At 38.9% G+C, this 27473-nt stretch overlaps 1 protein-coding gene across 1 annotated transcript; it reads left to right on the forward strand.

The window, feature by feature from the left end:
- The first annotated feature begins 1012 nt into the window (after positions 1-1012).
- atp6v0b (ATPase H+ transporting V0 subunit b) lies at positions 1013-26796 on the forward strand. The gene is made up of 8 exons (XM_078408428.1): positions 1013-1185; positions 5242-5290; positions 9965-10048; positions 10571-10648; positions 11693-11762; positions 13588-13639; positions 17844-18034; positions 22572-26796. The coding sequence occupies exons 1-8, from the start codon at positions 1119-1121 to the stop codon at positions 22596-22598; spliced, it is 618 nt and encodes a 205-aa protein (XP_078264554.1). The 5' UTR covers positions 1013-1118; the 3' UTR covers positions 22599-26796.
- Positions 26797-27473: the final 677 nt, after the last annotated feature.

Here is a 27473-nt window from a genome sequence, read left to right on the forward strand (position 1 = left end):
CACCGGCCAACATATCCCAGCTACACTGGTCCCTCACTGTGTTTTGCCCATATCCCTCCAAACCTGTCCTCTCCATGTACCTGTCTAATTGTTTCTTAAACGTTGCAATAGCCCCAGCCTCAACAACCTCCTCTGGCAGCTTGTTCCATGCTCCCACCACCCTCTGTGTGAAAAAGTTATCCCTCAGATTTCTATTGAGTGTATATAGACACTGAGAATGTATGAAGAGGTTGCACAGTTTTTGTTTTGTATATATTTGTTATTATGAATAATGTGTAGGAAAGAACTGCAGATGCTGGTTTACACAGATGATAGATACAAAATGCTGGAGTAACTCAATGGGACGGGCAGCATCTCTGGAGAGAAGGAATGGATGACATTTTGGGTCGAGACCCTTCTTCAGACTAAAGAAAAACAAAACACCTGAAAAAGATTCAACAAAACAACTAAATCCAATGTAACTTAGCTTGTTTCCTCATCTCTGCAATCCCAACTGAAGTGAATAGTGTAGGAAGGAACTGCAGATGCTGGTTTACACCGAAGATAGACACAAAAACTCAGCGGGCCAGGCAGCATCTTTGGAGCGAAGGAATGGGTGACGTTGCAGCTCGAGACCCCTCTTCAGCATTCCCTTCCTCCAAGTTACAATTATGAAAGTGTACGGTGTGAAAATGAGAGATCAAAGGGGACGTGGATCAGGGGAAATGTAAACTAATGAACCCTTTTAATCTATAATGTTCACACCTTACCCTTTCATATCCTTACGTCTCCCTCTCCCCCTGACTCACAGACTGAAGGAGGGTCTCAACCCGAAACATGACCCATATCCCTTTTCTCCAGAGATGCTGCCTGTCTTGCTGAGTTACTCCAGCTTTATGTGCCCATCTTCTTTTGTTATTATGAATAAAGTTTGGTTTTTTAATATATATATAAAAAGAAGCGCGGCGAGGCATGCTGGGAGTTGTAGTTCTCGAACGGCAGTGCGTCATGACGCCGGTCACGTGAGCGCCCCGACGCCGCACGTGACCCATCGCCGTCGTGTCGCCGCCCCCGAGCCCAGCTGAGAGGAGACGGCGGTGATCGAGGGGGAGGGAGAGAGAAAAAGAGAGCTGCGGAAAATGAACGGCTACACTCTACTTTACACCGGCGTCACCGTGGCCTTTTGGTCCACCATCCTCGTCGTAGGTAAGGAGCAGCGGTAGCGGTGGGGCGTAGGCCTGGAGCCGGGTGTGGGGCCTAGCGGCGGTGGGAGGGAAGGAGGGAGGGAGATAGAGCGGCCGGCCGGGGCTGCGGAGCATCAACGGCCCTGAACCCGCTCTGCCTCAGCCCTACCCGCCGCACCGGCACCGGCACCGGCACCCCCCCCTCCCTCCCTCCCTCCCTCCCTCCAACATGTAAACCGTGACCGAGCCTTTCTCGTGTCGCCTTGAGGATTTAATTTTTTGCAATGAATTATTCCACCCACCCCTTTCCAGCTGAAAATCACGGGTTGAAATGAAGTTACGAAATCCACCTACCTACCTACCTTCCTGCGAATGTTGACATGAATCATCGACTGTTGTATTTTGATTAAACTCGTGTATTGGATCTATATTAAGATGTGGGATTTGGTTACCAATTGCATATCGTGTAGTAGTGCTAGATGGAGGAGAGGGTCGACTGTTTTTGCAATGAATGTCTTTCCTCTCACCCCTGTGTGTCGTGAATCTAAGCAAGAATTTGTCAGTAATACGCAATGTGCGTAAATGATCATATCCTCCCCAATGCTCCTGCCTTTTTGTTCCCTATTTTTATTACCATAAGTGTGATTAAACTTGTTTCTAGAGTCCTGGGCTTATTATAATTAAATATGTTCATTCTTTTGAAAGAGGTTGTTTGACACTGCTGATAGAAATTTTGAAAAAGGACGTCACCTTAATCAGCCACACTACTGGGCCGATAGTTAGGGAGACCACCCCACAGATACTGCTTGACCTGTATATTTAAAGATATTTCTCTTTTTACTTTATATTTAATCCAGTATTTATGAACAAATGGCGCCATGTCATGTGACTTAAGGGGGAACTTCCAACCAAAAAATATCTCAAACACTTGTCCTCGACCTTCTCAACATTAGAGGTCACTGGTTTGGAAGGTGCAGTTGAAGAAGGTGCAGGTGACTTGTGCAGAGCATCTTGAAGATACTCATTCTGGCTATATTGGCATCATATTTAAATTCCTGTGTGGCTTTGAGGGATGTGGCTTTGAAATTGATCACTGCCACAAGTATTGTTGTAGTTTCATTTATCAAAAAGGAGGTAGCGAAATACAGTCTGAAGAAGGGTCTTGACCCGAAACGTCACCCATTCCCTCTCTCCGAGATGCTGCTTGACATGCAGTTACTCCAGCATTTTGTGATGCAACCTAAAACAAATGCATTTGACTATTGTTCAACCAAAGTAGCATTTCAAAGGACTATATTCAGATGTATTTTCTGATTATTTTGGAAAAATATTGTTTCTATATTCCAATTGAGATATATTTGCACTTTTTGTCCACAGTGAAACAGTTGAGTGCTCACTGGAGTTGCAAAACAAAGCAGAGGGTGATTCTGTTAATGAATGATTCAGTTCTAAAGAGTGAAAATATATTAGAGGGTTCAAAGCTGAATTTATTTTATTAAAATTAGGTAAAATAAATTAGTATGTTACATTGCGATTTTCTTGTAGATCTAGCTACCAGAAACAGTGCAGAGGAGAAGGAGGAATAAATGTGCAGGCTGCCTTTAGTGAAAGCTATAAATAATGGAATAAAAATAGTGGTGAACATCCTTTGCTCTGCACTCTGCAAGAAAGTTGTGAATGGGGTAAATATAAGGAGTGATCAATCCCATCAGTAGAATGCATCTGTGTAGGAAGGAACTGCTGATGCTGGTTTACACCAAAGATAGACACAAAATGCTGGATTAACTCAGCAGAACAGGCAGCATCTTTGGAGAGGAGGAATGGGTGATGTTTCAGGTCGAGGCATGAAAGGGGGTCTCAACCTGAAACGTCATCCATTCCTTCTCTCCTGTGATGCTGCCTATCCCGCTGAGTTACTCCAGCATTTAGTATCTATCTTCAGTAGACTACATCTGGCATGCTGACTCTAGTACAGCCCTGTGCCTAAGTTTTCTGTACTGAGTAGCTGCGCTGATTATCTCAGCTCGCCTGACAATAGCCATTGCAAGTTACCTTCACCAAGTCATATGCAATTCTTTGCAGTGGGTAGGGATTTACGTTAGGTTTCCAGCATAACGGGAGGAAGCATGAGGAAAGACACTAGTTTGTGCCAAGTTCCTGGCAACAAACAGCATTCGGGAGAGTGATGGATGGCACCAAGGTACGAGCACGAGTGTGTATAGTCTGCTTTTTTGGGGGTAGAGTGCAGGAAAGTATGTACCTGTGTCTTTGAATTGGAGGATCAAAAGTGCTATCATGAATGGGCACTCAGGGGTAGTATACTCAAGTATATAAAACTTTAAAGATATTGAAAGGAATAGTAGGATTGATCAGAAGCATGAAATAAACCTTGATAGATAAACCTGGTCACATCAAACTCATTATTTTCATCTGGGAAAACAAATAGAAACTTGCCGTGGATAAATTTGACTTTTGTGGATTTGATAGATTAATTTTATGAAAAAAGTGGGTTGTTGAAGGTAGTTGTACAAATGGGATCTGAATACTTAATGCCGTGACACATTTTGCTCAGTAACGCCAAGCTGTTGAAACTCTCAGTTGAAATAACCAGCATCTGCAGTTATTTTCTTATGAAACTCTCGAAGTGGTATTTTGGGGATTTTTCATTTTTGTACAACATACAAATTAAATTTGGATTAAATAATGGTTTGCATTTGCAAAATCACATACTTGCTCACTGCACACTGCATCTTCTCAAAAGCAAATTCTTCATAGAAGGACTTTTCTCTGTTCCTCGATGTATTGAACTCTTAGAATATTAGAAAATTCTTAGAATACATTGCCATTCAATTTATTACTAATATCTAAACTTGTAAAGGTGATCCTAGAGTTTAATTGGAAATAAAGAGCAAAAACATGCTGCTTTTCAAAACCTAAGACACCTCAAAGTATTTATTGATAGCGGAGTATTTAAAGGTATAGTAACAGTTGTAACATTGGGAAAGACTACAGTACATGCAAATTGCATGGACCAATGTATCAAGAGAAGTAACAATGAATGATCAAATATTTCATTTGTGCGTTATTACAGGGTGAATAAAGCTGAGAGTCCCCAGATAATCCCATCCTGTTTTTTTAGATGTCCATAAGTTAAGTCGGAAAATGAACAAAAATAATTTGAATTGGTAACCATATCTCCACAGTAGCATCAAAAGAATATAACACTGCTTAAAAACAATTACTGAAAGTAGAGAGGAAATTAGTTCTGCTGTTTGTGGGAATGAACAAATATATATATTCATTGGACCTATTTAATATTATATGAGCTCAGTGGCAGTGGCCATGTCAGATCTTCATAACCTAGGTAAAGCCTTGAATCATTGTATTGGCACACATAGAAGGCCTGTGTAAGAGGCAAAAGGAGACCAGGATTTTTATTCCTCATACAGTATGCAAAAAAATGAATTGAATTCTAATTTATGAACAAATTTTAAATTACTTTGTGTAATTGATGACCATTTGTTAATGAAATTATTTGTATTGCATACAGTCTGGTCACAGGAAGGATGTGGAGGCTTTGGAAAAGGTGCAGTGGATGCTTACCAGAATGAGGCCTGGAGTGGGGGATATTAGCTAGGGGGTTGTTGAACAGGTTGGGTTGTTTTTTCTGGAATGCCCAAGTTTGCGGGATTACCTAATATCAAAATTATGAGAGGCATAGATAGGGTAGACAGAACCTTTTACCCTGAATGGAAAAATCAAATACTAGAGGGCATAGCTTTAAGGTAAAAGGGGCAAAGTTTAAAGGAAGAAATATATATATATATTTTTACAGGGGTTGGTGAATGCCTTAAAGATCTGCAGGAGTTGATGGTGGAGACAAATATAATAGTGGCATGTAAGGAACTTTTGAATAGGCATATGGATATGCAGGAAATAGTGGGATATAGATTATGTGCAGGTATATACATGAGGTGGTCTTGGCATCATGTTCAGCACAGACATTGTGGGCTGAAGGGCCTGAACTTATGCTGTACTGTTCCATCTTCTAAAATGTTCTGTTTTTTTCTATTATAAGGCCTTTGTTACACAATATTTGACCTGGGATTTCGCTTCGATATAGGATGGTAGGTAATTTTTATTGCCATTTGTTTGACACTTTTAAGTTATTTCTCGTTTGATTGGTACATAGTGACTAGATTCAATTGTCTTTTGACGATCTAATGAGTTCCTAATGCTTGCATGTTTACATACAAGTGTGTGTTAGCATGGGCTGCTTATATAATCATTTTGACTTCACTCACTTTGACGAGGGACCTCGTGTCAGAATTCCTCCATACTTGGCACTTGACTGTAACTTATCTCTAAAGTATTGAAGCCCTGAACAGGTCATTATTTCACCCAGCAGGGTGATCACGCTGTTCACTCCTATCCAGTTTGGATTTGCCAGGATTACTCAATTCCAGCAATGGCTGGATCCTGGAAAATGAGTTGAGACTTTTTTCTTTGCTTTTTAAAAAAAAGTTATGCTAATGGGATTGATTGCTTTTGGAATTTATCCCTAAACAAAATATTTATAACCTCCTTTTTTTTGTTGCCATTTCTTAAAACCTAACACTTGGATAAATTTTTTAATCATTTCTCCTGAAAATCTTCCTTTGGCTTGTGGTTGATTTCTTATTTATGTTCCTGTAAAGGAACTTTGTATACAATGATTTAATGTTTTCCGATATTTTGCAACCACACAGAATTGATCTTCAGAATGAAATTGGCAGTTTGTGACCAAGTTTATAACTTGCTTGAAAATTATAAAAAAATAAAATATGTGTTAGACAATTTGTGAAATAAAAATATGGCAGAAGTAGATCTGACAGCTTTGCTCTAGATGAGAGATCTTCGGGCTTAGTACGCCGATTGTTGGCTAGAGAGGGGTTGAGTATAAAGATAATTCAATTGAAGTTGAACATTCCTGTAATTCCATCTTGCAACCTGTGATGCCTGATGCTGCATGTGAATCACCTGTCTGTTAACTGAATTCCAGATGGGGGTGTATTCTATGACTCCACTTTATTTTGATTATTTGGTGCAGAATCGACAATTCCAGGTCTGCTGTTTCCGTGTGATATTAACACTTCCAATTCCATATCCTAACAATTCCATATCCTAGCAATTAGTGCTTTTTGTATACAGTTGGCATTCATATGTAAATGTTCAATGTGATTGTTTATTGGTCCACATCTTGTGAGCAAATGCTGCATTTATAGTGGTTTGAATCAACCTGCTGCGATTCCTCAGTATTTCAGTGAGGGAGTTGGCTATCACATTCTTTGCTTTGGATTTGGCTTGGGATCAGAGCCTTGTTGAGAACTTGAGGCCCATGGGGATGTTAATTTGCTTTATTTTGGAACAGTTTAACATTCTATTTTAATAATTACCTGTGTTAATATATTTTAACAATTTTTTTTAAATTCACAACATTTCCTTATTGGAAATGAGCAACAGTTTAAATAACTGTCACTGCTTTGTTAGATATCAAAGCGTACTATTACATCGAAAAGCAGGTCTTCCTTTGTGTGCTCTTGTCAGACCCATTGTTGCTCTGGACCAGCAAGATCCAGTCTGGGCAAGTACAAGTGGGGCAACTGAAGATAGCAATTCAAGGTCATATGTTTAGCCAATGAGTTGGGCTCACAGTTTATTGCGTTATAACAAAATAGATGTTGGGGGAAAAAAACTTTCTTAAGCTTGCTTTTTTGTTTAATACCTGAACCACTTTCACGTCAGATATTGATAAATCCAATGTCTTAAAAACTATCTCTCAACTGATGGAATTCCACAATAGAAAATTTATAATTTGTTAGTGGAGAAGATTTACAACCCTTTGAATAAATAATCTTTGTTTCATCTCAATGTAAAATGGCAAGAGCTAATCCTGTGCCTTCTGGTTCCAGATCCCAAGGAAACAACTGCTCCGTGATTATTCCTGACAATCCCATTGAACTTGTGTTTAAATGAGATCACAGTTTCAATGTAAATCAGCTTTTTTAATCTTTCCTGAGAGCTATCACATCACCCATGCATTCTCTACTCTAAGATAAATATATCTCCTTTGCAAAGACTGAAGAAGTGGATACTCATACTTGTCTGGCTTTCTTTCGATACTACAATTGGTTTAAAATGTGGGATGTTTTGTTACATGTTTATTATTGAAAATTGTATCTGCTAGGTTTGACTTGGCTATTAACGCAAATATTTGTAGTTTTTGTTCAAGCTAGTTAGCATGAACAGATAATGCCTCAAACACACATTACAGCTCCAACTCTGATCTATGTGCAGGAAGAATCAGTCTTAAACAAAATGGATGTGATTGTGTTTGGGAAAGAAGTATGACAGTAAGGATAAACATCAGTCTGAAGAAGGGTCTCGACCTGAAACATCACCATTCCTTCTCTCCAGAGATGTTGCCTGTCCCGTTGAGTTAGTCCAGCATTTTGTGACTACCTTCGATTTAAACCAGCATCTGCAGTTCTTCCTTACACAAGGATAAACTGATCATCTTTTCATGAAATGTCCCAGGTTGCTCAATATAAGGACAAGAAAACATTTTTTTAATTGGTCAGCCTTAATGCATGAGTTTGGAGAAATGATTGATGGGTTTCAACAAAGTCAGATTGAGAAAGGAGAACTAAGCAGGTTTAAATTGGACGTAAAAGAATTGGAATGACAAAATATTTATTTCCGAAGAAGAAATGGGAATAAACCACAACAACATAATGGAATTGTGTATTCCTATAAACGGTGCCAAGTAGAGCATTCGGGAAGTGGAATGGACCAGTGTCATATTTGAAATCTATATCATGGAATGGTGTTATTTTGCTTTTCTGAAATTGTCTTGCACAATTTTTGCATCACACTTCCCTGCTGGTGTATGTTTACTATACATTGGTAGTAAATATACTACTATCAAACTTACTATTACAATGAATAATACAATGCACATGGTGGGAATGAATAGAAAAGGGGGATGAATTTCTGTGTATGATAGTGTGAATTCAACCAACAACCCTGTATTTAATTTTGTTGCCTGTTGAATTGATCTTGGTAGCTTCAAGTTAATTCCATTTTCCAGGAACACTTTCTTTAAGCCGGTCAGAATTTAAAAGGTTTGAAACATACTTCTCAATCTATGTCAAAGCAATTGCTGCAATGTGTGTTCACTAAATGTGACAGATCCTGAATTCTCAATGTCAGAATCCAAGAATATGGCTCCCTTCCTTCTCAACCCATCCCATGTTTGACAGTCAAGGTTTCCCCATACTTTACCTTGTGATTTGGTGTGTCAAATGATTGTCTTTCAGATATAATTGCCTTTAATTGGGATACTGAGATGTAGAATTATTCCTACTTCCCCACTGAAAAACCTGACAGTGTTTTCAGTTGCCCATTAATTGCCAACGAACATCAACAGGTCATGCTTGCCAGCAGGTGGTGTACTTTGGCCAATGGAGGCTAAATTCGCCTCCAACATGCAACCTATCAAGAATGTGCTTGTGATCTACCAGAAAGATCTTCACATCTTCTAGTTTAAGGCCTGCTCTTACAGATCATTGAGTGGTAATAGTGAAGCAAGTTGCAGCTCAGGAAAGAAGGAAGTGTTAAATAGATAATTTTTCAAAGAACCAAGAGATCCAATTAATTCTTCCTCTTCCTCCTTACCTTGCATATAATATTTCATGTGTGTTTATTTAAACATAAACCAGTGAACTTTGGAAAGGGCATGTAGTGGTAAAAGGTTTTCTTGATGGCAACAAACAATTTTCATGTACTAAATATAAATGACCTCAACTTGTCATGGCAAAACTGTATGGCTGCATTGACTCCGAAGAGAAACAAGAAACTACATAAAAAAGACACAGTGCTGGAGTAACTCAGTGGGTCAGGCAGCATCTCTAGAGAACGTGGATAGGTGATATTTTTGGTTGGATCCTCCTTCACACTGATTGTAGTGGGCAGGATAGGGAGAAAGAAATGATGGACATGCCAAAAACTGATTAGTGACAGATGGATACAAATGAGAGGGAGGCGGTTTGATAGGCAGATGGTTGGACTAAAGATGAAAAGATAATGATAGAAGTACAAATTGTGAAGCCAGAGGAAGGAATGTTGGGTGAGGGGAGAAATGGGTGGGTGTCCAGATAGAGAACAGGGAAATGGGGAGGGTGCTGTATATATGTTAATTACCTAAAATTGAAGAAATCAATGTTCATACCGTTAGGTTGTAAGCTACCCCTGAGGAATATGAGGTGCTGTTCCTCCAGTTTCTTGTGACCTCACTCTGGCAATTCGTCTCGTCGATGTAAATGAGGCCACATCGGGAACACGGAATGTGTTGATGAGGTTAGGGGAGGTGCACACGAACCTCTGTCACACCAGCCCTGATCTTTGCGGCAGAATCTTGCTTAGATCTTGTTCTCACTGACTGTTTATGTAAATTTACTGTTCGTATTTTTGGTTTAAACATATGCCGAATAGTGACCTTGCAAATTCAGTTGTCCAGATAATTCTGCCAGGTAATCATTTTTAAAAAAAGAGTATTTTTACCTAGTGTGTTTCTTACAGTTAATGCAACATATTACAATGTGAACAACAGAACGTTTTCAGAATACAGCAATATACTGTCCTTGCATATTTTGACTAGGCATTTAGGAAAACATTCACAGCATGACACTGTACATTTTTTGAATTGTGATTGCAGAATGACCAATAAATTTTCCATCTGAATGTATTTTTATTCTCAATAGGTTCTTAACAGAAACATCTCCCTTTATGTGGGCAAATCTTGGAATTGGATTGGCGATCTCTTTGTCAGTTGTGGGTGCTGCATGGTATGCGTTTCTTTATCAGTATCATTGAATAAATACAGCCAACATACCTCAACATGTATATTACATTTTGTGTACCAATTTTTGTTTTGAAACGTTTTGAATTGTAACAGTTTAAATTAAGGGAATTTTCAATAGATGTCCTTGCTGTTATAATTCCATTCGTACTTAAAATAGTCCATGCAAGACTGGGCAAACATTTAGGCTTGGTCTGATAAATGGCAAGCAGTGTTTGTACCACACAAGAGACCAGCAATGATTATCTGCAACAAACTGAGCACTTCCCCTTAATGTTTAAAGGCAATACCATAAGTAACCTTTCTGTTATTAATATCACATTTTTAAAACATCACATGGACTAGTCAGTAAATGTCATGACTACCACAGTAAGTCAAATGTTGTGGCAAAAAAAAACGCATCTCCTGACTCATATCATCATTATTGCTGCCTTTTCCAATAATTGAAAAAGATTTTATTGAAAGAAAGTTATCCAGGTAACCACATTCTTTTCCTTCTGTTATTCAGGGGAATCTACATCACTGGTTCAAGCATTCTTGGTGGGGGTGTGAAAGCCCCTAGGATTAAAACCAAAAATCTTGTCAGGTAATAATTTTGAAATCGTTCAATTCAATTTGAATGCATTGATAATTGTAAAACTTATCCTACTTTTTGTTAAACAATTGGAAACACATGTAGACAGAGGTATTTCATCCTGTGTTTCTTAAGTTGATGTTTGCGAGCTGGTTTACAAGAATTTGGAGAGGGAATGTGTATTTCAAATTTATCTGTAAAACAACAAATGTCTTGAGTAGATGTCATTTTGATGGATTAAGAAAGGGAGAAATTGGGAGTCAATTTTTTTCCTAGACATTTACTGTTTTTAGTTCATTTGGCTGTTATTCGCGTTAAAGGAGGTAATTTGTTGAAAGATTGTACAAATTTTGTTTATTTAATGCAGATCTAAGTTTACAAAGATTCAAAATTCATTAGCTTCATAAAGAAAAATGAGTCAAATTTCTGAACTGACTACTTTTCAGTACAAAAAGATGATTTCCTCTTAGACAATATTAAATTATGGATAAAGTAGGAAAACCACTGAAAATCAATTATGCTAACTTCTGTCGCAAACAAACATTAATTAATCCAATATGCTGAACAGTTTGCAATCAAATTTCCAAAAATGTTGGCAGGATGAACAGCTATACCACTTAGCAGAAATTTATCATACTAGGATTCTCATTACTTGAAAATGCAAAGGCCTTAAAATAATCAAGGAGCTTAATAGGATAGATGTGAGTGTTTCTGCTTGAATGAAGCTAGAGCATGTGAAATATAAGCACCAGCACGAGCTAGGATTGCAGATTCTATATAATATTGCTCATCAAATATTCTATTTGAACAACTTAGCTCAAAAGCTGGGGACTTTTAGAAACTTGATGGTGAGAATGATTTTGAAAAGCAAACTTAAATCTTGGCACTGACATCTATGTGAAACAAGTTGATGATAAAAATGAGTAGCTAAACACAAAGTGTCTGAATGTGGGATTTTACAGAGAGCTGCCATAACTGAGAGGCAGTGAGAAAAACTGATGGGGAAAACTGGCTGTGAACCAACAGGGATAATTTATTTAACATTTTGTTTTACAGCATCATTTTCTGTGAAGCTGTGGCAATTTATGGGATTATCATGGCTATTGTCATCAGTAATATGGTAGAGGTATGAGAGTTTTTGGCATAAGTGCACACTTTTCATATAACGCATTACATAGTTGATATTAAAATCTCACCGGAAATGTTAAAAATGTTGGCATAGGCTAAAATATCGCTATATGATACAGTTAAAATTCATCTACTTCTATTAATATTTACATTTAGCAACTAACATGTCAGTTGGTGTAGAAATGTAATCATGATTTGAAACAATCGAGTATTTTTAAGAAGTTACCAAGAAGGTCAATGAGGGTAGGGCCGTAGACAGTCTGTGTGGACTTCAAGGCTTTTGATAAGACTCTGCATGATGGGCTGCTTTGAAAGCATTGTATTTAGATTGCATCTAATTCGCAGATTGGTACATAATTTGCTTGATGGTAAGAAGCAAAGGTTATTTTTCGTACTGGAGGCCATTGACTATTGGTGTGCCTCAGGAGTTAGTGCCAGGCCCATTGTTTGTCATCTGCTTTAACAATTTGGGAAAGAATGTACAAGGCATGATTAGGAAGTTTACCGATGATGTAAAAAGAGGTGGTATATTTGGTGAAGAGGTTATGAAGAATTGCAGCTAGATTTTGATAAACTGAGAAAGTGGGCCTAGAAATGGCAAATGGAGTTTATTAAGTGCAAGGTGTTGGATTTTGGGAAGTCAAACCAGAGTAGGACTTTCAGTGAATGGTAGGGGCCTAGGGAATTTTATAGAGCTGAAGAACCTTGAAGAACAAGCACACAGTTCCCTGAAAATTGTGTCACAGGTAGACAAAGTGGTACAGAAGGTTTTTGGCATGATGGCCTTCGCCAGTTAGATTGTTGATTCAAAGGTATTGCCTAGAAGGAGATGTTGGACAAACTTGGATTGTTTGCTCTGGAGCATTGGAGGGGAGACCTGATAGAAGTATATAACAGTATGAGAGAATATACAATAGTATATACTTGATAGAAGTATATAGAATTATGAGAGTATATATAAAGCATATATATATGCATATATATATATATATATATATATATATATATATATATATATATAATAGTACATATAAAGAAAAGTATATATATAAATTATGAGAGGCGTATCAGACTCCTTTTCCTCTGGTGGAAGTGTCAAGAAGTAGCTGGCATAGCTTTTGGTGTCAGAGGGGGAAAGTTTAAAAGAGATGTGCTGGGCAAGTTTTATTTTTAAACAGAAGGTGGTAGGTGCCTGAAATGTGCTGCAGGGGTGGCAGTGAAAGCAGAAATAATAGTGACATTGGAGGCTTCCAAATCAGGACATGGATTTGCAGGGATATAGATCATAAACAGGCAGAGAACATTAATTTGGCATTATCTTCAGCAAAGATGTTGTGGGTCGAAGGGCCACTGCCTGTACTGTTCTATTCTATTCTAATCTTGTTTCTTATGACTAGATTCAGTTACCAAATCCCTTGAATAATTTGTCTGCCTTAATTCTTTGGTTGTGGAAAATTATAACTTTCAATTGAAGTGCAATGCTGATCAGCAAGGATGACCCGTGTATTTGATTGTGTATATTTTCTTAGAATAATTCAAACTTTGAATTTTAAGGAACTTCTTCACATTTTTCCATGTCAACTAATATGTTAAATGAAAGTATTGCAGAAAACCCTCGTATTTGAGTTTCTGACTATTTGATCGTGGAACCATGATTTTGGAGGAATGGTTAGAAGGGCCAATTGAAGGAATTAACTGAAATAGTCACGAGCCATAAAAATTGATTAGACCAGTTAACAAAATGCTTTTGTTCAGATGATTGGTGTCAAAGATAGTGAGTTGGTTGGTTGTTTAAATCTGTTTAATTTCTTCTCTCCCCACAGCCATTCTCTGGCACTACACGTGAGACAATTGGAGCCAGGAATTATCAAGCAGGTGTGTTTGGGTTTTTCGTGCAAACTTTTAAGTTTAGGTATTCTATGCTTGAGATTGAAACAGTTGTTTATGGGTACATTTACCCTGCATGTTGTCCCAATTTTGCAAGCGCTCCTTAAATGACATTGCCACTGTTTCTGCTAACAGATTCAAATTTGATTTGGTTTCATGTACTCTTGATGTGAATTTTCACTTCAGAGTATGCAGAGAAGTGTATGCAGAGAAATAGACAATTCTGGCCATCGAGTCCATGCCTGCCCTCAGAATAATCTCTTCACCCCACTTATTTTTCATGCAACCTGTTCTCTCGCATGACCATTCGCACCCCCCTGACTCTCGTGTGCCATATACACTGCGTTAATTTATAGTAGCCAAACAGCACCTCTTTAGAATGTAGGAGGAAACTGGAGCACCTGGGGGAAATCCACATGGTGACAGGGAGAATGTACAAACTTCATATAGCCCTGGAGATGAGCCAAATCTAAGATGTTGGAGCTCTGAGATGGCTGCACTACCTGGAGTGGCACTGGATGCATCTGCCAAAGAAAATATCTAAGCTGTTTTAAAGCCTTGGATATACAGTGCCCTCCATAATGTTTGGGACAAAGACCCGTCATTTATTTATTTGCCTCTGTACTCCACAATTTGAGATTTGTAATAGAAAAAAAATCATAAAGGCTATTTTAATACATTTTGGTTTCACCATTTGGAAATTACAGCTGTGTTTACACACAGTCCCCCCATTTCAGGGCACCATAATGTTTAGGACACATGGCTTGACAGGTGTTTGTAATTGCTCTGGTGTGTTTAATTGCCTCCTTAATGCAGATATAAGAGAGCTCTCAGCACCTAGTCTTTCCTCCAGTCTTTCCATCACCTTTGGAAACTTTTATTGCTTTTCATCAACACGAGGACGAACGTTGTGCCAATGAAAGTCAAAGAAGTCATCATGACACTGAGAAACAAGAATAAAACTGTTAGAATCATCAGCCAAACCTTAGGCTTCCAAAATCGATTGTTTGGAACATCATTATAAAGAAAGAGAGCACTGGTGAGCTTACTAATCGCAAAGGGACTGGCAGGCCAAGGAAGACCTCCACAGCTGATGACAGAAGAATTCTCTATAATAAAGAAAATTCCACAAACACCTGTCCGACAGATCAGAAACACTCTTCAGGAGTCAGGTGTGGATTTGTCAATGGCCACTGCCTGCAGAAGACTTCATGAACAAAAATATAGAGGCTACACTGCAAGATGCAAACCACTGGTTCGCTGCAAAAATAGGATGGCCAGATTACAGTTTGCCAAGAAGTACTTAAAAGAACCACAGTTCTGGAAAAGGTCTTGTTGATAGATGAGATGATGTTTAAGATATCAGAGTGATGCCAAGAGCAAACTATGGAGTAGAGAAGGAACTACCCAAGATCCAAAGCATACTACCTCATCTGTGAAACACGGTGGTGGGGGTGTTATGGCCTGGGCATGTATGGCTGCTGAAGGTACTGGCTCCCTTACCTTCATTGATGATACAACTACTGAAGGTCGTAGCATAATGAATTCTGAAGTGTATAGGCACATCATATCTGCTCAAGTTGGCTGGTGGTTCATTCTACAGCAGGACAATGATCCCAAACATATTACTAAAGCAACAAAGGAGTTTTTCAAAGCTAAAAAATGGTCAATTCTTGAGTGGCCAAGTCAATCACCTGATATGAACCCAATTGAGCATGCCTTTTATACACTGATGAGCCAAAACATTATAACCACCTGCCTAATATGCTGTTGGTCCTCCTTGTGCCACCAAAACTGTGCCGACCCGCCGAGGCATGTACTCTACAAGACCCCTGAAGGTGTCCTGTGGTATCTGGCAGCAAAACATTAGCGGCAGATCCTTCAAGACCTGTAAGTTGCGAGGTGGAGCTGCCGTGGATTAGACTTGTTGATCCAGCACATCCGGATTGAGATCTGGAGAATTTGGAGGCTAGGGCAACACTGTGAACACTTCATCATGTTCCTCAAACCATTCCCGAACAATGTGCAGTGTGGTAGGGCGCATTATCCTGCTGAAAGAGGCCACTGCCATCAGGGAATACCATTGTCATGAAGCAGTGTACCCATGTCTGCAATGATGTTTAGGTAGGTGACACGTGTCAAATTGATATCCACATGAATGGCCGGACCCAGGGTTTCCCAGCAGGACATTGCCCAGAGCGTCACACTCCCTCCACCGGCTTGTCGTCTTCCCACAGTGCCTGCTGGTGCCATCACTTCCCCAGGTAAACGGTGCACACGTACACCGCCATCCACGTGATCTAAAAGAAAACGGGACTCATAGGACCAGGCGACCTTCTTCCACTGCTCCCAAGGTCCAGTTCCGACACTCGAGTGTCCAATGTAGACGCTTTTGACGGTGGACAGGGGTTAGCTTGGGCACTCTGACTGATCTGCGGCTACGCAGCCCCAAACGCAGCAGGGTGCGATGCACTATGTATTGTCACACATTCCTCCCGTGATCACCATTAAAATTTTCTGTGACATGCCACAGTAGGCCTTGTGTCGGTTCGGACCAGACAGGATGGCCTTCGTTGTCCTCGCGCATCGATGAGCCTTGGGCGCCCAACACCCAGTCGCCGGTTTGTGATTTGTCCCTCCTCGGACCACTGTCGGTAGGTACTCACCACTGCTGACCGGGAGCACCCCACAAGCCTTGCCGTTTCAGAGATACTCTGACCCAGTCGCCTGGCCCCAATAATTTGGCCCTTGTCAAAGTCGCTCAGGTTTTTACTCCTGCCCATTTCTCCTGCATCCAACACATCAACTTCAAGAACTGATTGTTTACTTGCTGCCTAATATATCCCACCCCTTGACCTGTGCCATTGTAACAAGATAATCAATGTTATTCACTTCACTTGTCAGTGGTCATAATGTTTTGGCTTATCGGTGTATGCTGAAGAGAAAACTGAAGGGGACTGGCCCCCAAAACAAGCATAAGCTAAAGATGGCTGAAATACAGGCCTGGCATAGCATCACCAGAGAAGACACCCATCAACTGGTGATGACCATGAATCGCAGACCAAGCAGTCATTGCATGTAAAGGATATGCAACAAAATACTAAACATGAATACTTTCATTTGCTTGACATTGCTGCGTCCATAACATTATGGTGCCCTGAAATGGGGGGCTATGTATAAACACTGCTGTAATTTCTACATGGTGAAGCCGAAATGTATAAAAAATGCTTTTTATTAATAACTGACAATGTGCACTTTAACCACATGTGATTTTTTTTCTATTAATAATCTCATTGTGTAGTGCAGAGGCAAATAAATAAATGATGGGTCTTTGTCCCAAACATTATGGAGGGCACTGTATACACGAGATATATATTAACATTGGCAAATACTTTTATCATGGATTGGGTTGCTAGTTTAGACATACTGGATAAGCTAAACTAAAGTTACCCTAGAAATTGTTTCTCATTTATTGGTTATGTCAAAATCCAGGTTTCAATTTTGGAATTATGCCTTACTCGGGTTAAATGGCCTTTCTTGCACCCACTTCTCTATTTTCAAACTTTGTTAACTTAAGTCTAATATTTGTCTCATCTGAATTTATCTGCATTATTTCAATTCTTTGATATCCTCATCTAATAGAAATTCTGATCTTGATTTTGATCATTTCTGTCTGTAATGCGAAGAAATTTTGAATTTCGACCAACCTTTGTATGAAAAAATAACTCCGGATCTCACTGCTAAAAATACTTTTAGACTTGTTGGCAATGTGCAGTGGAATAAAATTAACTTTAAGTTATTACTCTGTCTGCTGCATTACAGTGCATTAGATATTTTTGTTCCTTGCTTTTACTTCTTGTTGGTTGTCATGGTCAGAAATGACTTGCATGTCAGCTGAGTACTATGTCTATCTAACTTGCGTAACGAAAAGGCAGACTGGAATGTTCCTTGGAAATTGCTTTCTTAAAGTTGGTGAATTTGTCCTTGTTTAATGCAATGCACATTTTTACTTGTGCTTTTTGGAGGAAAAGATCATATGGTTTTACTGAATCTGCCACTTTTGTATTAAAAATATCTGAAAGCTATGATCCATTTGCTTCTACATTGCAGGCCTTGCCCAACAACTTGGGATAAAACCAAGTTGGTATAGTTTATCGTCAGTAATTTTCTCATTTCCCTATTTTGTTTGCAGGCTTCTCTATGTTTGGCGCAGGCCTCACAGTTGGATTTTCTAACCTCTTCTGTGGAATCTGCGTTGGTATTGTGGGTAGTGGTGCTGCTCTGGCAGATGCCCAGAACCCCAGCTTGTTTGTCAAGATCCTGATAGTTGAAATTTTTGGCAGTGCCATTGGGTTGTTTGGAGTCATTGTGGCTATTCTACAGGTAAGCTTGTCAACTATATGTTTCAGTGGCTGTGTTGATTAAAAGATCTTGGGATGTGCCCACTTAATCAAGGATGGGTTTCAGATTTACTAATTAGATACTGAAGCAATGTATTTCTTTGATATTAAGATTTTCATCCATCAGTGAGCTGGAACATCTGCCCCAAAGGTTAACATTTTATTGCCATTTCCTGTCCTTCATTTTGGATTGGAAAGTGCGTAGATCAACATCCTTCCAATTACCCGCTTGAATCTTCCAGGTTTGCATTGGTAGGCAATCTTTTCCCGTCATCCTGGCTTCACCCGATCTTCATCTGGACTTCCAAATGTCAGAGGCCTCTGTAGCTAATTGAGATCCCTGAAGGAACAGAATCTCTGTTTCAGTCTGATACTTGGAGTGATAGGAAGAGCAGGTGAAGCAGTTTACTCTTCCTCAGAATAAGTAAATGAATTACGCAAACCACACTTTTAGTATTTACTAGACGGGTGTGGACCCATTGGGTCCAAACCTCTCCCGCGGGCCGGGCAACCCCCACTGGGTCCAAACTTCTCCTGTGGGCCCGGCAACCATCCCCCAACTAACGACCTGTGGACCCATTGCCGACCAGGGAGTCTCCCCCAGGGTTGTGGGCGGGCGCGGGGGGAGAGAAAAGGGGAGAGGGAGCCACTCACTCCGGCTCCGAGCGGCCGGAGCAAGCTGTGGACCCATTAGCGACGGCCATCTTCTTTGACCCTCTGCAGCCGCGCTGCACCACGGGAGGAAGGTCGGGCGCGGGGCACGCTAGGATGGGCGGGGGGGAGTGCATTTATGAAAGTTTATTAAGTTAATAGCTTTTAAAATGTAAGAACATTTGATCAGTGGAGACCGCAGGCGAATGGTGAGTAGGATGGGCCTAAAATTGTTGCGCTATTGTGTACCGTTTTGGCTGTATTTTGGGAATAAATATATCCACAACCCACAAATATACAAGATGAGAGTTTTAGTAATAGATATAGATTTGTAGTGTCAAGTAAACAAAAAACTTGGAATATCCACCAGAAATTTGTGGGGATGGTGCAAAGAAAAATGGTTAGTGTTTAAAGATGAGCATGGCTTTGTGAAGGGGAGGTCTTGCTTGACAAATTTGTTGGAATTGTTTGAATACTGGTGCAGTATTCCCAAAAAGTTAATCTGCAATTCAAATCAGTGGTAAAGAAAGTAAACCCAATGCTAGCATTTATTTCAAGGCGGCTTGTAGACAAAAACATGGATGTTACGCTGAGGCTCTATAAGGCACAGTTGGAAAATTGTGAGCAATTTTGGGCACCATATCTGAGGAAGGATGTGCTGCCTCTGGAGAGGGTCCAGTGGAGGTTTACAAGAAAAATCCCAGGATGAGTAAGTTAACCTATGATGAGTGTTTGTCGGCACTGGGCCTGTGCTCGCTGGAGTTTATATTGAGGGGGACTTCATTGAAAGAAACAGAATAGTGAAAGATTTGGATTGAGTGGATGTGTAGAGGATGTTTCCATTAGTGGGAGAGTCTAGGCCTAGAGATCATAGCTTCTGAATTAAAGGACGTTCCTTTCGGAAGGAGATGAGAAATTTCCAGTCAGAGGGTGGTGAATCTGTGAAATTCTTTGCCACAGAAGGCTGTTGAGGCCGTAGTGGATATTTTAAGGCAGAAATAGATAGATTTTTGATTAATACAAGTGTCGGAGGTTATGGGGAGAATGCAGGAGAATTAGGAGGGAAAGATAGATCAGCCATGATTGAATGGTGAAGTATACTTGATGGGCCGAATGGCCTAATGCGACTCCTATCATCCATCTGAGGTCATTTCTCTAACAGTGTTTTTAAAAAAGGGGCTTCCCAACCAGAATATAGTAATGCTGTTAGTGCTGACCTTGGGATATAAAAACAGTTAAGATGCATCTCTGGGATAGACACGTGCTTTTCCCTCCAAGCAGCAGTGAATCATCAGTCCTCCCTACCCCATCTTCCCTGACTCGTGTACACAGACAGTGCCAAACTGTGCTGCTCGAATAACTAATTGGTCAGTCCAACTGGGCTGGTGGAGTGGGAAAAAAAGGCAAAGAGTGGACTTGAAAGCCAAATTTCTGATCTCAACATTAAGGAACTTTGGAAAACATTTTTTTGGATTGCATTGAGCTGACATCTTCACCGCATGCACATGTGTGACACTGATACTGTGTGTCAGGAATTGATTGGCATCGAATCCATCACAGGGTCAGCCCGCTGAACCCCTTTGAGGGTTTTAGTTTGGTTATTTTAGTTTATTGTCAGGTGTACCGAGGTACAGTGAAAAGCCTTTGTTGCGTGCTATCCGGTCAGCAAAAAGACAATACATGATTACCATTTATAGTAGATAGACACAAAAAGCTGGAGTAACTCAGCGGGACAGGTAGCATCTCTGGACAGAAGGAATGGTTGACATTTCGGGTGGAGGACCTTCTTCAACCATTTACGGTGATAATGGAATGACGTTTAGTGCAAGGTAAAGCCAGCAAAGTCCAATCAAGGATAGTCCGAGGGTCACCAAAGGGGTAGATAGTAGTTCAGCACTGCACTCTGGAGCAGATAATGTGGGTACTGGAGAGTTCATGTACTCATCAAGTGGTGTTCATTGTGACCACTACACCCCATTATACATCAACACATTTTCCTAATGATTGGTCTTGATACAAAAAAAAATACTCCAATGTGTAATAACAATATCAATTATTTCTTTATAAAACAACATGTTTAATTATTACTTTACAATGATCCTGAAAAGCTATGATGCAAACATGAGGTAGATGGGCAAATGACCAGCTGATTCTTCTCGCCTGCCCCAATTTGGCACGGCTGGCTCATCATGGCTGCAATAATGTAATCCCCTATTCATTGAAAACAACCACCCCAAGTGCCAATTGCTATTCCTTTATTGTTGAATTTGATGTCAGATATTTCGACACACTGCTTAACATCCAACTCTACCTTTCCATCAACTCTGTTGCTGAGTTCAATGAACCAGCCTTATCACATTCTGAATATTTTTTGCACCCTTCACAATGTCGATCGATACTTTCAGTGGTTATTACACTGTCGGGTACTGTATCAGGCCAAATCAAAGCATAAACATCCATTGTCATTGTCACCCTCTAAATCTGCATGATCCGTACTCATGACTGACTGCTTCCATCTGCCATTGGAACATTTAATTCATGCTTTGTGAAACCTCTCAGTCATAATAGCTTATTAGTAAACCTTCCATCCTCAAAGTTCCTTTAATTGCAGAGCCTTTGATGGGAACCTCCTATCCCACACCAATTTATGCTAATTCACTGCCTCTGTCCTTGGCCATCAGCCGTTATCTCCCCCCCCCCCCCCCCCCCCCAGTGTCTCGTTTCCAATTTCACAGTAGTTAAATCTTAGCTTTCCATTGACTTCAACTCAGAATTTCACCCACTTCCATATCAGGTTTACCTTCATACAATCTGCCATTCAAATCCACATTTTCCACTAAATCTCTGTTTTTATGGTCATTCTAATGTCCATTTATTTTTAACTTGCACCTCAAGTGCTTTGGGAAGTTTTTTTCTTTTTAATCTTTTGTCAAATAAACTGTAATGGGCCTTATCTCATTAGTAATATAAGGAAGATGTTGATTCTTGATTCTGTCACTCTGGGTAAAAGACTGCATCCACCCTATCCTTTCCCCTCATGATTTTAAACCTCTCGATAAGATCACCTCTCATCCTCCTGTGCTTCAAGGAACAGTCCTAGCTTGCCCAACTTCTCCCTATAGCTCAAGTCCTGGAAACTTCCTTGTAAATCTTCTGTGCTCATTCCGGCTTAACATCTTTCCTATAGTAGGGTGACCAAAACTGAACACAATACTCCAACTGTGGCCTCACCAGTGCCTTGTCCAGCTGTAACTTAACATCCCAGCTTCTATACTCCATACCCTAACTGATGAAGGCTGATGTGTCGAAAGCCTTCTTGACCACCTTATCTAACCGTGACAACGTTGCCAAGGAACTCTGTGCCTGTACTCCGAGATCCCTCTGCTCTATGACACTCCTCAGAGCCCAACCATTTAATGTAGCATTAAATGTGGCATTATTCTGCTGTGTAATGCCCTGCTCTGGTTAGACTTCCAAAAATGCAACACCTCACGTTTATCTCCATTAAACTCCATTAACCTCCTGTAACCTTTGATAATCATATCTGCTATCTACAATACTACCCTCTGTAGTGTCATCTGCAAACGTGCTAATTATACCTTGTTCGTTCTCATCTAAATCATTGATATAAACCACAAACGGCAATGGGCACAGCACTGATCCTTAAGGAGCACCACTAGTCACAGGGTTAGAAATTATGTTGATAACAAGTAGAATATATCCTTCAATGTTAATCTCAGTGTAACAGTGCCTGTTGTTAGCCGATGATGCTTTTTGTCGCAAAAATGTAGTTATAATGTTGATGCTGCACCTGCTCAATGATGCTGCCAGAAAATTGAATGTGTACCTTTTGCATTCCTTTGAAACAGACATCCAAAGTGAAAATGGGAGACTAGATTTCATGAGAACATGAAGAGTTTGAAGTTCTGACAAAGAGACCAAGATATGTTGTAAATAATTTATTTAAGTGTATATTTTCCCAGTATACTGTTTGTGGTTTTAAACATCATTTGCTTTAAGAATGATTGTGATATATTCGGATGTGATTCCTGATCAGTTCTGCACAACAGGGCAGGTGCTGTCCAACAGTATTCTGTAGTTTTGTCTGTAGTTCAATATGATAGTTTATTGCCCACTTGGACTTTGGGATGCAAGTAGATATGTGAGACTGAACGTTAAAGACTTCTTTCATTGTCACATCCCAGTGAAGAAGTTGATCCTTTGCGACCTGGTATGTGCAAGAGCTGAAAATGTTGATATTGTTAACATGACCACAATCCTATATTAGATACATGTGGCTTTTGGAGATCATAGCAAACCTGTAATGAATGAGGTCATAGCAAAATCAGCTCTTGTCCATTTGTGTATCTCAGTTGGAATTTCTGTTTTGTTATGTTTTTTCTTGTAGATGTAATGGCGAAAATGAATGTTAAATCAAAATCACCACCACAAAAATAAAGTACTAATTTATATGTAGGTCTTCATCAACAGCCTCTTCCCACGGCTGACCTGTATTTTACCCAATGCAATTTGTAGAGGAGTATCGTGCATGCCATTTTGTGTTTGTATTGGAGACTTTATCGCCATTGGAGACATTATGTGCACCAATTCAATTTGAATATTTGAGTTACTGTAACATGCAATTTAAATATCCAGTTACTGAACAATATTCAGGCCTTTTTACAACTGCATCAATATTATGAGAATTATGTCAATTTATCCTTAGCCAGGCTGCAACAATGAAGTTTGATCTTCATTCATCTTTTGTTCTCCATGTAATGTAACAAAACATTCAACATTTTAATCATGTATTTCTTTTTCTTCCCTGTGATAATCAAAGGTACTTTGATCTGTTAACTTGTGCAGAATAGCATAGGCTGCAAAATTAATGATGGTTTTGTTTCTTGGAGCACTGAATGACTGGGTGGCATTTTGTTTGAAATGTATCTGAAAATTGCAACAAGATATGATCATTGCATATTGGTCAAATGTTTCCGTTCACACTCAGCTTGACTTCAAAATTTATTTTGTGTACTGTGTGATTTGGCTGCAAAAATTGTTGATTCATAAATTATATTTAGTCAAATTTTTTCCAGGAAATAAAAATAAATTGTTTCCATTAATAACTTTTGGAAATGGTTTACTGAATAAACTGAGAAATTGAAGAAAATGTTTACCTTAAATCAGTTTATGTTTTTAATTGCCAAAGCCTTTCACTTGCATTATGCCACACAAGACAGCTTTTATAAATTATAATAAGAATATTCTGATGTAGTTTGTAGATTGTGTGTTAATTGTTGGGCAGAACACAATTATAGATTCATTTTTCTCCCTTTAAAATATTTTTCATGGGTGAGTTGAAGCATTTGGTAAAGTTAAGATTCTGTTCTGATTCAGACACGTGAATTGAAATTATCTTCACCATCACATGCTCAGCTTTTACTATGCCCATGATGCCGTATTGCCTTTGAGCAGGTTGTCTCCTGTTAAGGCTGCAATTGATCAATGGCGAAAGTGTGTTCCCCGAAGTCTGATTTTAAGGGATTGAATGTCGCACAGTGTACAGTGTGAATATCCAGGTGGGTGATAACGTGACTAGTAGGATCAAGTTAACTGCCAGATGTGACTTGAGAAACATGGTGCATATAGTGGCACGAGTAAATGTAAATCAATTAGCATTTTTAATGTTTAGTTTCCATGTGGGGTTGTACAGAGTAAAGTTGGAAGTTGTTCTTATAGGTTAGAATCTTACCCGGACCCAAGTTTTAATTCAATATGAATGTAATGAAATGGAAGTGCTTATTTGGGAAATGTCCAACGTGCAGAATTCAGCCTCAAACCAATTCCTAATGGCGACATAATCATTGCTTGAAGATTTGTCACTGTTGCCAAAGACCGGAAGGACGGATAGTGGGAAAAGGCTGAGTGTAGCTGTTCCCACACTCAAAGACGTGCAGCTTGGGTTAATCGGTCATTAAAATTGCCCCAGGTACGTTGGTGAGTGGGGTGGGAGGAGGTTGGTGAGGATGTGGGAAGAATAAAATGGGTGCTATGATGGCAACTGTGGACTCGGTGGCCTGAAGAGCTAGTACCCATGCTTCATGAATTGAGTCTGACTACTATTAAAAGCTGTATAATTGAAGGCTTGATCATAAACTTGAGAATTTTAGTTAGAATATAACATTAGCTAGTCTGAGGGAGCTTGATAGTAATGAATGAAAAACATGTTTTATTCCTCAACACTCTTCACATTTTAAATGTGGAAATTTGTTTATTGAAAATTTATATACATGAGGTTTATCATGCTTGAACCAGGTCTTTGATGCACCTGATCTATTTATTATTCTGTCTGGTGTACATTTTCTCTAAGCTTGGGCCTACTGATGATTTTTACTCCTGTCATTTAGATGTAGAGATTTGTTTAAAATAACTCTTTGTCTTCATTTGCTCCAAGACTTGCTTTTGAAAGTGTCTGCTTGTATGTATACATAAGCATTAAAGCACTTACTGGAAAGAGTACAGATGAGCAGAATAAAGATGTTTCACTCTTTTCTTAACTAAAGTACTGGTGTTTCATTTTAAGCTTTGCATTCTTAATGATGAATGGCTATCTGTCAACCCATTCAGAATGTAATCTCCAAATGCATTTTGTTCAGCATCCTTTTAACTGGAAGCAAAGTCCATTTAACATGGTGGCTTTCAAACCATGCAATAGTCTGAAATGCAAGTCAACTGGAATGAATTAAAGGGTGTCCCGTTACTTGAATTTGTAGTTATTTTGTGTTGGTTTAATCATACACTTGGGTATTTTTACCGTATTCCAAGGGTGGTAAAAAATGTTTATTGATTGTGGTTATTTTGTCGTGTTTTACTTTTAAATATTCTAAAGCTGAGAAACATGGGATTATCTGGCATACCTCTTAGGACATAGCTATGGCATTTGCCAAGATATTTGAGTTTGAATTCAACTCTGAATGCATGTAAACGAACAACTTTCCACATTTGTAAGATTTGAAATAAGCTTGGGTTGTCCCATGGGCCAAAGCTTTTGAACAGACTTCAAAATCAACTTTACAAATCATGAATTGAATGGAAGGACATTTGTAAAAGTGTGTTGCAGTTCTTTAATACAAATATTTCAAATGAAAGGTAGATCAAAATATTATCATTGTAAAATTCTGTGTTTGGTAACACATGCTGGGTTGCATATGTATTTTTTGAAAAGGGGAAAATTGATTTGTGCAACTAAATTTAAGCACATCTAATTATGGTTGATTTTCAAGTCTGTATTGTTAATGTGATATTTGCATCAGTTGTAGGACTTCAAAGTAAAATTCCAGTTTGTTTACACCTATCGTAATCCTTGAACACAATTTGACGTGATCTTTTGTTGAAATATCGACTTGAAATAAAATAACTGCTGATCAGCTGCAGAACTTTTATTTGGTTATTTTTGTGCAATTTGGTGTAATTTCTACTTTGGCATAAGAATATTAAATGACAAAGTCAAGATGATTGTGGCACATTGAAGTCATGCATGAAGTTAAATTAATCTTTTGGAGTCCATGAAATCAATAGTCACTGTTTTAACCTACCAGAGAAGAAGAGACAAAATGTTTTTTTTGCATCCATCTCATATTCCCAGACTTGTATGTAAATCCAGTTTTTTCGATTTAAAAAATACTAAGCAAGCAAACTAATTTACAAAAGTTGTGGTATTTACAGATCAACAAGTGCATTCTCCCAGGGAATAGATGTTACAGAAATTCAGCAAATCAAGTTGCAATGGATTATATCATAGTTGATGGCTGTCTAAAATGATTGTTGCAGCTAAATTCAAATTACAATTGTGTACCATGCCAGATTGACTTTTTGTAGATCCTCCAGAAAATAAACCATTAAGAATATCTTTTCAGCAAATATTTGTTGTACAATTTATCTTCTAAGCCCAGTTCAACAGTCACTGTACCAGCAGGTTGTGAAATCAGAATAATGCACTGCAAGTTAAAATAGCATTTTTTGGATGAACGGTATTCTGGCATGCAACACCCTGGTATATTGTTATGTGTTGCTTTATGGAGCACTTTCTTGGATACCTGGCTAGTTTCTTTAGATCATCAATGGATGATCTTAAGCATGCAAAATGGTGACTTTCTCATGGATCCTTTTAAATTCAGATTCTTACAGATTATACAAGTGCTTCTTTGGGATTGTATTTTACATTTTGTTTATGTAAAAAGTTGGGTGAAAAGTAAATGATTTATTTGTGGTAGGCAATGCAAATTCAGACATCTGGTGCTCTTTTGAAAGTGAGTGGTTATCCTTGTGGAAAGCCTTTAGGGAATATGTTCCGTGTGGGTTCCATTACATGATTTGACGTGCAAAATACAGAGGGAAATTAAAATTATGTTTGGGGGATAAACTGCAAATTGTTTGTTTTTGTCAAGGCTGGTTAAATGCCACAATGCTCCTTTGATATTTTCACTGATTTAAAATGGATTTCTTGACAATGGTACTCCAGATGCTTTTCTTCATGACTGGTAAAATATGTCTCAATGCACAGATGAATAAGCTGAGTGATTTTACAGAATCTGTGTCTTTTTGTTCGTCAAATTCATTTATCTGGAGGAAACAAATTTTTCCTCATTGCATCATTTATCTCAAATACTTTCAGATTTATTGCCTTTAATTATCTGAGAGTTTATTTTGGATTTATTGATAATATTGTGAAAAATGTCATAATTTATAAAAAATGGATTCAGTTTTCACCT

The sequence above is a fragment of the Rhinoraja longicauda genome, chromosome 11, assembly GCF_053455715.1.
Source record: "Rhinoraja longicauda isolate Sanriku21f chromosome 11, sRhiLon1.1, whole genome shotgun sequence".
NCBI lineage: Eukaryota > Metazoa > Chordata > Chondrichthyes > Rajiformes > Arhynchobatidae > Rhinoraja > Rhinoraja longicauda.

Bases quoted from the DNA above. Each gene is read 5' to 3' on its own strand.
- atp6v0b (XM_078408428.1), top strand. From the start codon at position 1,119: ATGAACGGCTACACTCTACTTTACACCGGCGTCACCGTGGCCTTTTGG. The intron at 13,640-17,843 runs GTGTGTTTGGGT...TTTTGTTTGCAG, and splicing joins AGCCAGGAATTATCAAGCAG to GCTTCTCTATGTTTGGCGCA. The intron at 18,035-22,571 runs GTAAGCTTGTCA...CCTTTGAAACAG, and splicing joins TCATTGTGGCTATTCTACAG to ACATCCAAAGTGAAAATGGG.